Source organism: Neolamprologus multifasciatus, chromosome 18 (assembly GCF_963576455.1).
Source record: "Neolamprologus multifasciatus chromosome 18, fNeoMul1.2, whole genome shotgun sequence".
NCBI lineage: Eukaryota > Metazoa > Chordata > Actinopteri > Cichliformes > Cichlidae > Neolamprologus > Neolamprologus multifasciatus.
The window spans coordinates 14,606,648-14,620,609 of NC_140456.1; the positions used below are offsets into that span (position 1 = coordinate 14,606,648).

At 40.9% G+C, this 13,962-nt stretch overlaps 1 protein-coding gene across 1 annotated transcript; it reads left to right on the top strand.

Annotated features, from left to right (window-relative positions):
- Nucleotides 1-582: 582 nt before the first annotated feature.
- Nucleotides 583-2,730, top strand: neurod6b (neuronal differentiation 6b). Its single transcript, XM_085141995.1, has 2 exons — nt 583-785; nt 1,142-2,730. The coding sequence occupies exons 1-2, from the start codon at nt 773-775 to the stop codon at nt 2,149-2,151; spliced, it is 1,023 nt and encodes a 340-aa protein (XP_084998121.1). The 5' UTR covers nt 583-772; the 3' UTR covers nt 2,152-2,730.
- The last annotated feature ends 11,232 nt before the right edge of the window (nt 2,731-13,962 follow it).

Genomic DNA, 13,962 nt, shown 5'->3' on the forward strand with positions numbered 1-13,962 from the left:
AAAAATGATGCTCACGAGGAATTCTCACAAAACCTGTGACGTTCATGCTGTTAAAGTGGGTCCTGAACCCTTAACAAAAAATTAGACTAAATTCTGTTATTGAATCCCTTTGACCCAAATATGAGAGCTCCCCCCACCCCCCTCATTTACTTTTGCACCCAAATACATTTCCAATTGTTTTAATTAATATATTAGTGTAATTTAAATTTGGATGTAGGAGAGGGTTTTTTAAGCTTTCCATCTCCGCCGCACAGCTTTTATTTGCGCATACTTAGCTCTGCATGGATCACATAGTGCGGAAATTCATAATCTGTCTACCTGTTGAGAATCTCTGCAAACTCCCTCCAATTTTCCAGACAAAAAGACATTAATTCATCTTTCTTACGGGGAGATGCAGATATTAGTTGTTATCCCTCTCCGGTCTCTGTTTCTGACGGTAAACGCGGGCCTCCCGGTGCCCATTACCGGAGCTGCCAGATGATCGGTACGGAGCGGAGGTCCCGTGGGACAATGAACACGTGGTCTCGGCTGCCACAAGACGTCAGCGGCAGATGGCATGGGTACCCGCTGTTGGCATGAGTGTCATTCCTCAAAGAGAGAGGGAAAGGGAAGAGAGGGAGGGAGAGTGAGAGAGGGGAAGGGAAGAGCAGATCACAGCAAGGCAGAGAAAAGAGAGTGCGCAGAATTAAGCTCTTTCTTCCAATTTGGTAGCTTGCGAGTGAAGAAGCTGAGGCGCAGATTCAGAGGAGATATTCGGGAACATGCAAGGTACATGCTGATCAGAGGTTAGTAATATTTTTGTTCGCAATTTGTTGACTGATAATGCGCTTTTATTCTGGGTTAAAACGTGGTTAAATACGTGGCGTAGAATTGGCTAGTTTTGGACTCTGATTTGGAGCAAACATAAACTTTAATGTGATGTAATATAAGGTTTAAAACATGGCTATTTTCCCACAAATCTAAAGGCAATTAAGTGTAATGCCTTTGAAAATGTAGCAAGCTGTGACACTGGCCTTGCTTGCCAATTTGTTACTCTTCCTCTTGGGAGGGCTCATTCACGAGGTAATTAACTGACAACCTTCAAAAGACGTCGGGGTTCTACCTTGTCCTTATAGTTTATGTTTCCGCTTTGATTTTACAGGAAATATGTTGACACTGCCATTCGAGGAACCTCATTTAATGTGTGAGCCGCGGTTTGGTGCCAATTATCCCCGTGAAAGCTTACCTGAGAGCCTGGAGCAGGAGCGACAACATAACCCTGACAGATCCAACTCAGACATGAGGGAGGTCGAGGACGACATCTCCGACAGAGATGAGGACGAGAGAGAGGACGATCAGGATGAAAACGGGCTTCCTAAAAAGCGAGGCCCCCGAAAAAAGAAACCGGGCAAAGAGCAGGTTGACAGGTCCAAACTCAGGCGCCAGGAAGCCAACGCCCGAGAGCGCAGCCGGATGCACGGCTTGAACGCTGCGCTAGAGAGCCTGCGCAAAGTTGTGCCGTGCTACTCCAAAACTCAGAAACTGTCCAAGATTGAGACCCTCAGACTGGCTAAAAACTACATCTGGGCCCTGTCAGAGACTCTGAGCGCAGGGAAGAGACCGGACCTCCTCGCCTTCGTACAGACTTTGTGTAAAGGATTATCTCAACCAACCACCAATTTGGTGGCGGGTTGTTTACAGCTGAACGCGAGAAACTTCCTCACAGACCACAACGGAGAGGTGATGTTCTCTGGGAGGGCGCCCTACGATGCCATGTACTCGTATCCTGGGTCAGACATGAACACACCCCCCGGCCACAGCGGGAGCACCTTGGATAGTAGCGCCAAGCCGTTCCGTCACTACAGCTACAGCAGCGCCTACGAACCCTACTACGAGAACCAGTCCCCGGAGAGCGGGAGCCCGCATTTCGACGGCCAGCTGAGCCCACCAATGAACTTTAACGGGATTTTCTCCCTAAAACACGACGACCCGCCAGAGTACGGCAAAAATAGCCACTATGGCATGCGCTACTGCAGTGCGCCAGGGCGCACGGCTCTTGCGCACAACTCCATGTACCGAGTCTCCCCAGAGGCCCGTTTCCCTTACGATCTGCACGTCCGCAGCCAGTCCTTCCAAGCACAAGGAGAAGTTAATGGCTCTTTCCACAATTAATCAATCAGCTGGACAAAGTTCAAGCTTGAGAAGCGATGCAATTTCCCCCCACAGATGTCGTGAGTGGAATGAAATTGACTCAGACAGGCTGATGCACTGCAAAAATGCCAACTGAAACAAGTCATTTTTTGTGTGTTTTGAAAGATGATACGAAGCCAGAATTTCAGATGAAAGGGATTCACAAGTTTCTTGTTGTTGTTCAGTTTCATTCGTCTCAATATAGACTTTAAACACACACACACACGCACACCACCTGAAGTTTTTGTTTCGTAAAAAAAAAAAAAGGGGGGGGGGAGATCTGTCTGAAGGCCCAAATTCATGATTTACTGGTACAGTGCAGAGCATTTGTTTTCAAACAGATGTGGTCTAAAATAATTAATTGAAGGTGCAGATTTGGAGTAAATCGTTTGCAGTTACAGTGCATTATTTGTACGTGTTCGTTAATGGCCATAGTGCAGATGTCGCTAATTGAGTTTACATAAAGCCGATATGATTAATTAAAATTTCTGCTTATTTGAAAACATTACTGCAGTCAGTTAAAACGCTGTTTGAGACAAAACAAAAGTAAAACAAATAAAAGTTTATCGGGGACGTTTACTGAGACATGATTGGAGTTCAGAGATTCAGTCTCCTAGCAATAAAGGTCAATTTAGCTATGCAAGGCAGCCAAATGCAATCTTTGCTTATTAAAAATAATATATGTCTACTTCTCCTCACAAGGCGTCCCGCTCAATCTAAGATTAATTGAAAAGACGGCAATTACAGCCACATAGATATTTTATAGAAAGCCAGTGAATTCAGGAGATATGTCATCCAATGATGTCATCCGGATTGCTCCTATAAATACAGGAAGTTGCGGGGGGAAAACACGTCACAGCTGAACGCTTTCGTATTTGGAGAGGTGAGTGTGTTAACGCGGTGAATGTAAATTTTTATTGTATTTATTTATTTGAGCTTATTTAATGAAGTCCGTCAAATTGAATGTGAATAATATATTATAAAAATATTGTAAAAAAAATCAACAGTGTTGACTCTTATGTGCATTTCCACGCATTTAAAGTTTGTTTACGTTGCATTGCATTGTGATAAATTTCACCACAAGCTGAAAGTCCAGCAATGGCAGCAGAAATGCATTTTTTGTCAGGTGAACAAAATGCATCAAAAACTATATGAATCCTAACAACATGCCTTAAAAAGAGACGATGACCATCAATATGCAACGAAATGAAAGTTTTGGATAGTTTGATGTGAACTTTTTACTCTTCCTTGTTCCTCCCGAGGAGCAGCTGTGATGCACTTCATGTACTTCTGCACAATGTTGGTAACTGCTCATAAATTCTGTTGATTTTGTAACTTTAACCGAATGCTGAATGATTTTTGGATGTTTCTCCTTTATTTCTGCATTTACTGATAACCTTTCCCTTCAACCCAACCACACACACACGCGCGCACTCCTGAAAACTCGTTATGGATCGAAATATTCGTGAAGTAATGTGTTAATGTTTTGTGATGTGTTTGTCGCAATAAAATGTAGAGGCTGTGAGAGGCTTCATGTGGTAGCCCAGCTTCTCAGCTTTCTTTGAAAGTGATCGACGGCAGACGGCAATTAAGAAAAAATAATAATGGTTAGAAAAAAAAATTAATATAAGAATGCCCCGAGCGTTTTTATATATTTATTTTTAGGAAAATGAATCGTGAAATAACCTCGAAGGTGACACAGGGCTATCGTAGCGACCACAGACTCAAGTTTCCAGCAAGCCATGTTAAAATTGCACACGCCTACATTGAAAATAATTATAATAATAATAATATTGAAGAATTCTAAAACTTGATTTTGAAGTTCTGCGTCTAAAAAGGTTTTTCCGATAAAATGTAATTTAATTTCAGCTGATCAGATGGTTGATTTGTGTCAAATGCCCACAAGCTGTTGGTTATCATCCAAATCCCACAGCTCCCGGTGTGGAAAAAAGTGAATCCGACAGTCCAATTCACAGAGAAGCAAAAAAGAAAAACAATAAATAATAACAACAACAACAACAATAATAATAATAACTTCAGATACATTTCCAGTGTTTTAAAATTATTCGGTACATGCCTTTCTTTCTCTTCCGATGATGTGATTTAATTTAACGGAGGGTACACTTGCTGATACCATCTTAGTTGTTTTTTACAGTTACTTTTTTCAAAGTGATTTAAAATTTCATGTGAAGTTATTCTGTTTATTTAACTGAAAAAAGTGGGAAAGGGAAGGTTTCTCCTTTTTATGTCATCGCGATAAAGAACAGTCCGCCCTCCATAGCGCATTATTGTTATTAATCGTATTATTTGTGCGGTTTAGATGTATAACGAATCCGGGGTTTTATTCTCATTATTCATTTTTTCTTTACTGTATCACTATCAACGATGAAACAATAATTATTACAATTCCCTGTTTTAGTTAAACTCTCAGCAGTCTCACCTTATTGGCGCTGCAGGATTTAAGTTTTGAAGAAAGATTGAATTAGCAGAAAACAACTCAGGCTAACTGTACAGGTTTTTACATAAACGACGTGAGAACCTGAAGAACTCTTTGTTCAACTCGTCGGAAGTTAGAGGACCGAAAGTGAAAAGTTTAGCTATAAATCATCACCTAACTGTAGCACACACACACACGTGTGTGTGTGTTACAAATAAAGTAAGACCTAAAGTAACTGCGCAAATTTTGTCGGTGCATTTGATAAATGTCCAATTCCGTCATGGAAAGTTAAGTCGGTGGAAAAAAATTGCAGATTGGGAGTGACAGATAGATCTCAAACTTCTAAGTGGTTTCACAAACCAGACAAAACCAAACTCATTTTATTTTTGTTATTTACGTTGATGTCGAAAGTATAACTCTAACTGTATTTACAGAACTTTATTTCCAAAAATCAAGAAACATCCTCTCGAAAAAAAAAAACCAAACAAACAATCAAACAAAAAAAACCCCCAAAAAAACAGTGAAGAAAAACTCTATTTAAAATTTATTTTAACTAAAAAAAAGTCTCTCACATATCCAGTTAGAGTTGCTAGAGCTCCCCTCTAACCCACACCCGTTTTAAAAAATAAAAACAAAAATAAAATCAACTAACACGAGTGTAAGTGTGTATGTGTGTGTGTCTGCGAGCGTGCTTTTTTGAGGAGAAGCAGGTTCAAATCCCTCGTGGAGCTCCCTACAGAAGCTGACGAGGGTGAGTGGGAGTGTAAGGAGGAGGGTGCCACACGCCCACAGGGTTCAAAGGGCGGCGTGCTGCAGTTTAGCACGGGGTCAAACGTGTACAGGCACATTCAATTCATGCAGCTCATTAAGCCTGATGGCGAGAGCGAGAGAGACAGTTGGAGAAAGAAGTAAAGGGGAAGAGAGAAAGAGGGGGAGAGGGTGCGAGCGAGCATATGGCCCGGCTCTGTGTGGGAGGTGAAGGACAGTAATGTGGGGTATATACTGTACGGAGGTACATTTGTAATCGGAGACGTGGTGTCATAATTAGTGCAAAAACAATCATCGCGTTTCTATAGCGATGAGTTGCAAAACGACAATGATCATCAGAGAAGTTGTGAAGAGTTTAGTGCAATCTCCACGCGCAGAAAAACGCGTGCGCAAAAAATTGCATCTTTATATATAAAAATATACTGCTTTGTGATATATTATGGTAATTTATTGTAATCAGGAACATTTTCCTGCGATGTCTGAAAATCTGAGCACCAGTCAAGAAAAATGAAAATAATGTTCCCCGCCACGTCGGCAAGCATCCTCAAATTTTGTGCCATTCCCAAGCCCCAGATGGTGTGGGATGGGAAACGTTCCCCCATTAAATTCTTAATAATCATTTCTCCTGCGGAATCGGGGGTGGTGGCAGTGGGGATGGAGGAGGGCTGGGTGCGTGTGTGTGCAGAAGAAGGGCGTGGGGTGTGTGGGGTGGGGATGAGAAGTGGGGATTGGGATGGTGGGTGAGGGGAGTAGAGGGATTTGGTGTTTTAATTAGACAGATTTAAGGAGCTGGAGCCCCCCTTTCTCCTTTAAAGTGTGTGTGTGTAGAAACACTCTGATTCATTTATGCTTATATTCCTGTGAGCGTGTGAGAAAAATTATACGTATGAGCAGAGGCGTTGGTGTGCGTGGATGTGTGTGTGGCACAGGTCACGCCAGGGCTGATGCTGCAGCAGAGGAGGCCTGACACTCCAGTACTACGGGCCAGGATCTCATTAACGTGTCAGATTGGTGGATCAGTCTCTCTGGCAGCCAGCCCGGCCTCTCACAGGAAGTACTTTCTCTCTATCTGTGAACTTGGCACTGAAAGGTTAGACAGGGAGGGAGATGTGGGGGATATATTGGCCTCGGGGAGAGAGGAGAGGAGAGACAGAGGCATTAATTATAGTATTTGGTCAGATTGGATAAATATTGGGTAAAGGATTGCAGTTTAAGAGCCGCTTTTATCCGTTGGGGAGTAGAAATGCATGAAAATAGTAGCGCTGATGATTTCCACGGAGTGAAATCAGACAGAGAGAGAGAGACAGACTGACTTCTGCACTTGTGCTGTTTTGGAGGTGGAGATATGCTAAGCATGTGACAGGAGCATCTGTCACTACATCACCTTTGTGCTTTGTGCTCTTTGTCTAGGGGTACTGTAGTTGAGTGTGTGTGAGTGAGCGTGTATGGGTTGTGTGTCTGTGGCTACAATACCAGAGAGTATAGGGTGGGTTTTGGAGCAGGTGGGAAACACATAGGGGTGTGATCCTCTGACACCCCAGCAACACCCTATTTCAGGGCAGAAAGAGACGGGTGCTACTGGGTGATGTGGTTTCATTCCCTCGACTGTGAATGCGAGCATCTGCTGGATAGATAGATAGATAGATAGATAGATAGATAGATAGATAGATAGATAGATAGATAGATAGATAGATAGATAGATAGATAGATAGATAGATAGATAGATTCAATATTACTTTCACATGAGAAGTAAGTAAGATGGATAAGTCAGATGATGAGTAATGTGATAAAGGGCAAAATTTATGAGCATGGATATTGTGCAAATCCTCAGATGCACCCAACTGCTCCAGACAACTGTCATAAACAATCAAAAAGAAATGTTTCACTATTGCTGCGAAAACGCCCATAACTGCTGAATTACTCGCCAGATCATTTTGCATTTCAAGGTTCAAGGTTCAAGGTTCTTTATTCGTTTATACAAGTATAACACACAGTGAAATGTAACCTGACACGCTCCTCGACTTGTGCAAGGGGTGGGGGGTGGGGGGGGGGGGCGGACATTATATATAATATATACATTAGGTGAATGTGCAGTAGTAGCATGTATGCAGCAAGCAGGTGAATGCTGTATATTAAGCGAATTAAATAAGAGTAGACAATCTGAGGAGTTTACAAAATAGACAATATGAACATATTTAAAATTAAAGGAATTTGAAATGGGCCAGTCTGTTGGCCCTGCGACAGACTGGCGACCTGTCCAGGGTGTACCCCGCCTCTCGCCCTATGACAGCTGGGATAGGCTCCAGCGCCCCCCGCGACCCTTAAAAAGGAGAAGCGGAAGCGAATGGATGGATGGAATTTGAAATGTACATTGTGGCGGTGGGTTTAGAGTGTCTAGAAGAGACTCCTGTCTCAGTCATTTTACATGCGGCTTGTACAATGTTGGATAACATGTTGGTTAAATTTAGCACAGCAGAGGACACACTGGTCAAGATCGGTCACTATAATATTTTATTGTTATATATTAATATTTATTTCCAGGAGTAGTTTGACAGGTTTAACAGTTTGTAAAGTGCGCACACGACGGTGGACATGAGTGAATTTTGAATGCATATTTCTTTTATGTCTTTGGGCTCAAAACAGTTGGAAATGCAGAGGATGGTTCAAATATACATGTTTCCCATTACTTTGCAAATCAACTGAAGAATCGGTGAAGGGACGAGTGCTGATGAGAGTCTGTGACCAAAGGGACAGGAGATACAGGATGTCCAGAGAATCACAGCACTTTTTTTCTTTGATGTGTGATGCTCCATTGCACTTAGCAGACCTATGTTTTTTGTCCATACTGCACATTGCTTTGTTCTGTACAGTTCTGTGTCATTTGTCATGTTGGACAAATAGCTTTATGCAAATATATTTCTCCTCACATTATATGCAACTGACAGACTTCCTTTTCTTAACAGAAATAGAATGTGAAACCTTAAGTTCTTGAAATCAGTATCTGAAGGTTATTCACTTTCCTACACGAACCAAATTAACTATCCTCAGAAAAAAAATGGCATTTTAATACAGCAGGCATTCGGTTACACTGATGAGACGCAGGGCGAGACTGCAAGAAAATCTAAATGTGAGAGACGCACCTTCAGAATCCGCTGTCATTCTGTTAAAGTGAGTATTTTGATTGCCTTGGTTTACACACAGCTCGAGGAGGTTTTCATTGTGTAGGCAATGCTTGACCTCACTGTGAAACACTAGTTATAGTTTTAGGTTAGTTTAGTGAAATGCATCCTCAGAGCTGTAGCTACCCAATCTCTAACCGAGGCAAGCAGACAGGGTGTTTCTGAAGAGCAGTGTTTAGGTCATGTTTGTTATCTTGGTGTTCTGGAGAATTAATCATATTACTCACTGTTCACTAGCTCAAGCAGTCATCTGTTAAAATAAAAAAATTAAAAAAAACAGTCAGCTCTTCTAAATAAGGAGAGAAGAAGAATGTTTTTCTCAGTTGCTTTGGCTCGATTCTTGACAAAATATGTGAACGCTTTCACAACATTTTGATGCTTGTTCACAGCAGAAAGAGTTTTTCTCATTCATTGTTACAATTTGCAAACATTTGAACACATTTAGGCAAATGAAAAAGTGCAACATGAAAAAAACATCCTGGGTTTTTGCATGTCCAAAATAAGTTATGCTTCTCAGTTGAATAGTTTTACCCTCCAAAATATGTTAGCATCGTGTAAATTCTAATCTACCAAATAAGTAAATTATTTTAAGTTTCACAGATACAAATTGTGTCCATGAATATTGTAAAAAATATTAAGCTGTGTAGTTTCATTTCACTGGGGTTGGAGGAGAAAGTGGAGTCAGAATGTGGAGAAAACAACCAGTGAAACAGTGAATCTCTTCCATGACTTTGTAAGGGAGAGATTTAGGTGTTTGCTGAGAAACTGGTGCCAAATGTACACATGCAACAGTAAGTCAGCTATTCCCAGGAATTTTCTTTCTGTAATATAATGTGGAATTCATGTAGGCAGGCTTTTGCTTTGAAAAGAAGAATGTATTGTGTTGATCTCATGAATCAGAATCTGAAGCTGCTTGAGTTTCACACACAAATGCAGTTATCCTCCAAATCATAGTTTTGGACAGCAGGTATTCAGTGTTAGAGGGAACACATACTGCAGGCAAAGACTCTTATTTAATTTAGAAGATGCGAAAGGCAAGTCTAAAGTCTGCTGAGAACTTCAAAAATGAGACATTGAGAAAAACTGGAAGTTGATGGGAGAATGACTGAAAAGGCAACATTGATAGTGAACAACTACCTAATCCTGTTAACCCACTGATGTCTAAGCATTCATTTGGGATGAACCTGAATGAAACATTTAATTTTAGTGAGAAAAAAGTCAATCAGATAACAAAATTAGTCTAACACACACAACCTCCCCAAAATGAAACAAAACAAAACAAAAAACATGCCTATTCTCATTTCCACAAGGGTCATGGTTTGGGGCAATGACAGCTTAGACATCAGGATCACTATTTCTGTGAATTCTTTGAGTGACAGTATTGGATAAGGTAAGTGTCACACAACACAGTAAGAAAACTGTAAATGCAAAGAAAACTCCACATTAAATAAATACCTAGTTTATTACCCTTAATAAAATAATATTTACAGAGACCATCGTTATAGAGTGACATTTCAATTTACTAGTCCAGGATGCTAAGTAATAAGTACTCCCCATGATACATGGTTTAGATTAAATGTATCAAAATAAATTTTTTTCCATTTTTTTGGTCAAATAAAATATACATTTTCTATGTAATTATCTGTAAATCCATTTTAAACGATTATGTTGAGATGCCTCAAACGTTACCTGTGGGATCTGTAGGAATTTCTGTTGGTAGTGTTTGAGAGAGCAAACTGACTTTGTTATGAGAAAACACTCTATTTAAGACAATGAAGATTATTACTATTTATATGGATATTTTTCAAGATAGATAGATAGATAGATAGATAGATAGATAGATAGATAGATAGATAGATAGATAGATAGATATTACATTCCCATTTGCAAGTGAGAAATAACCAACATTAAACATGTAAGAACAAGGAGGAACTTTCTCGGCTCATCTAGACTAATTAAATGGAGCTTTGTGAGGAGTCATTAGGTAGATAATTAACTATCTATTAGTATGGAGAAAGAATTCATTCATAATATCTATTCTTAAACCACTTGCTCCTCTGTCTTAACTCATAACGTATTGGTTCATAATCGCGCCTCCTTATGATTTATAAGAATATTGATCGAGCATCAAATATCACTTGTGTAGATCATTTCAGACGAGGTGTCACTCTCATGCAGTGAATGCAAAGTTAATAAAAATCTCATTTTGAAGTAGTTCTCTTCCCTGAACAGGATGTGTTTGTAAGATAAAACTTGGTACACATGCATCAGCTGGCAAAGAGCATCCACAAACAACAATGTGCATCAGCGAAATCCAATTAAATCTTTTCAATGAAAGAGACTACTTCTATGCAGTTTGCATTGTAAGAGATGCGGATGCACAGTTGGGGATTTTGTGGACGTTACGACTATAACAAATGTCCCAACCTGGCGTTAGAGTCTCATCGGTGTGTGATCTTGGTGCTGTAGAAAATCTTTCAGTTTCTTTTTAGTATTTAGTATTCTAGTCCATTCTATGCCATCACCAATCTGTCCCATACTGCCTTTCAAGTATTTCCTGTGGGACTCATGCTGTGTTCGCAAGGCCTCTCTCTCTCTCTCTCCCTCCCTCTTACACACACACACACACACACACATACACACACACACACATGCTCATACTGTGGTGACTGCAGCAGAGGGAAGTGAGCTGTCTGTGGAGGGTTGGATTCTTGGTGCCGGTCCAAAAATGTGTCACTCGGGACACGCATGGCCTGCTGGAGGCAGGAATTCTGTCGCTAATGGGCCCCGCAGCCGTCGGCACCACCTGGGGATATGGGAGATGGAATGGATGGATGGGGGAGGACTGAGGAGGATGGGAGGGAGAGATGAGGGAGTTTATGTGGCACAATGTGTTGGTAACAGACAGGAGGACTTGAAACTGAGTATCTATCTATCTATCTATCTATCTATCTATCTATCTATCTATCTATCTATCTCTATCTATCTATCTATCTATCTATCTTCACTGAGCTTTAAGAGAAACTTGTTTTTTTTGTCTTTTTTTTTGCAAAAATGCAGAAATAAAAATGAAGCATTTCCAGATTCTATTAGACATAAACTAAGTTATTCGTCTTCAATATGTTCTTTGAACTTGTGAAATTAATGCATTTAGAAGGAAAAGTCAACATTTTTCCCTGCCATGAAAGGCAGCTTATAAAAAATGTGAAGGCATAAACAGGCAGGGCAGGTGTTGACGATGCAAATGAAACGGATGACAGATGGTGAGCCTCGCGATTGCTCACTGTGCAGATAATGGATGGAGGTAATCAAATTCCTCTGAGGCTTTGGGACTTTCTTCAGAACTTTCCCATCAATTGCACCATCAAACGACACCATCGTCAAATATAGCCTCCCTCTACCTCAAAGAAGGGGTTACAAGGAAGTTACAAGATTTTATTTTCTGATATACTTGGGCGAGTTAGCGAGGCTAATGTGGCAGTCGCAGTATTCTGTTAACGTGCACAGAAATGTCAGATCACGGGCTGAAAGAGGGAAGGTGACTGGAAGAGAGATTCAGTTCCAGATTCCTCCACGGCAAACCAGGTTTTATTTTAATTTCAGACATGTCTGCGATGGAACAGGAGTTTGTGCCAGAGATCAGAGTTTTAACGATAATGTGCTGCTGCTTTAGAAAAGCAACAATCACATCAGCGGGCCAACAAAGCAAGTCTGTCGAGGATGCTTTCCGTTTGCATCCAAGCAAACTCCCCTTTCATGTTCTGTGATCGAAGCTTTCATGAATTTATTCACTTGAGCTGAGAGAGTTGTTACTTCAAACAGGACGATCATGAAAATGTGTATCTGATCTGTACTTTTCATAGTCTCACTGGAGGGAAACAGGTTGCAGTTCTGTAAATTTCCCCATCATTGTGTTGACAGCCATTTGATTTTCATAGTGCCCAGTTTGAAGGTCAGTTTAATGGTCCATTTGTGTTTTGTATTCGTCTTGCTTCAGTGGAAGCTTCAAAACAAAGAGGGTCAGACAGCGCTATAAACGAGATTTTTTTTATGAGTAAAACATGTCATTAAAAAATGCAATAAGTCTTTTAACATATCACACAACTTGTTCTCCAAAGAGACTATCAAAGCAGTGCGGCAGAAATTAATTTGCAAACTTGGCTTAATTGTTATCAGTATGGAAGACAAACAGTTTTGTGTCAGACAAGGCTTGAAAATGCCAATTCTGTATCTGAAAAGCATTTTCCTGTCACAACACTCAAGTGCAGCATATTACTGCAACAATTCTCTTTCACACTTCGAGCTATGATAACAGCTTCAAGTGCCACACATATGTCTGCATAAAAAGTGAAGGAGAAATTATCACGGAGGCAAAGAGAGGAAAGTATGCTGAATATCGCAAGTTTTTATATGTCAAGCGAGGCATTTTTTTTCCTCCTCTAAATGTGATAATTACTATTTCAAAATCTCGGGACAGTGCACCATATTGATTATGTTAAAGGTGCAAAGAAATATGCTTTGCATTATTGTTTATGTCGGGGAAAAATTCTATTGGTACGGCAGTTTTCTGACAGGCTGGAAAGTAACATGCTGGGAAGGATCTGTTTCTAATGGTGTTCAGCAGCTCCTAAATTAGAGGGAGAAAAAAAAACCAAGATGTGAAAGAGAAACATATTGTTAGAGAAAAATCATTTACAAGTATGTTTTCCTGTTTTCTCTGCCCAACCTGATCAAGGGCATGGAAGCCAAGTGAGTGTAATTAACTTTTCCCAACTAATCTCTCCCTCAGTTACCTTATTTGTGTGAAATTCCCAATTAACTATATCCCGACAAAATGACAAAACAATGCCATGTGAAATTTCTTAATGAATTCCTTTGTCTCTGACTGGCACAGATGAGGCATGAGAAAGGCACATGTACGGCGAGCATATTAGTTAGGCGAGCCCATGTGATGGTGCCCGTTCACGGCTGACAGAGTGTTGGTATCCTCGGGCATGGCTGCCAAGCTGCCAGTCTGTGCCGTCACACCTTGCTGCCTTTAAAGATTGCCCTGCAGAGACAGGGAGGGGGTACGGAGGGCCTCACGTTTTTAACAATGCACAGTCTGGCAACCCAGGAGGGTTTACAACTCAGGATCGGTGCCAAGAACTGCCCACCAGAGAGATAGGTGTGGGGGAGGGAGATGAAGAGAGTTATGGGTGTAGAGGAGCACGCGCACATAAAGTCATGCCTCTGTTCGGCACATTCCCTCATGGTATGTGTGCATGCATGTGTACGTATATGAATGCTTCTCCCCTTATCAGCGCCTGTTTGCGCATGTGAGGAAAGACAGCTGGGACCAATATTGGGGCGTACATCCAACAAAACTGTATGTCAAATCAATTCATCAAGCTTTCAGTGTGAGATGTT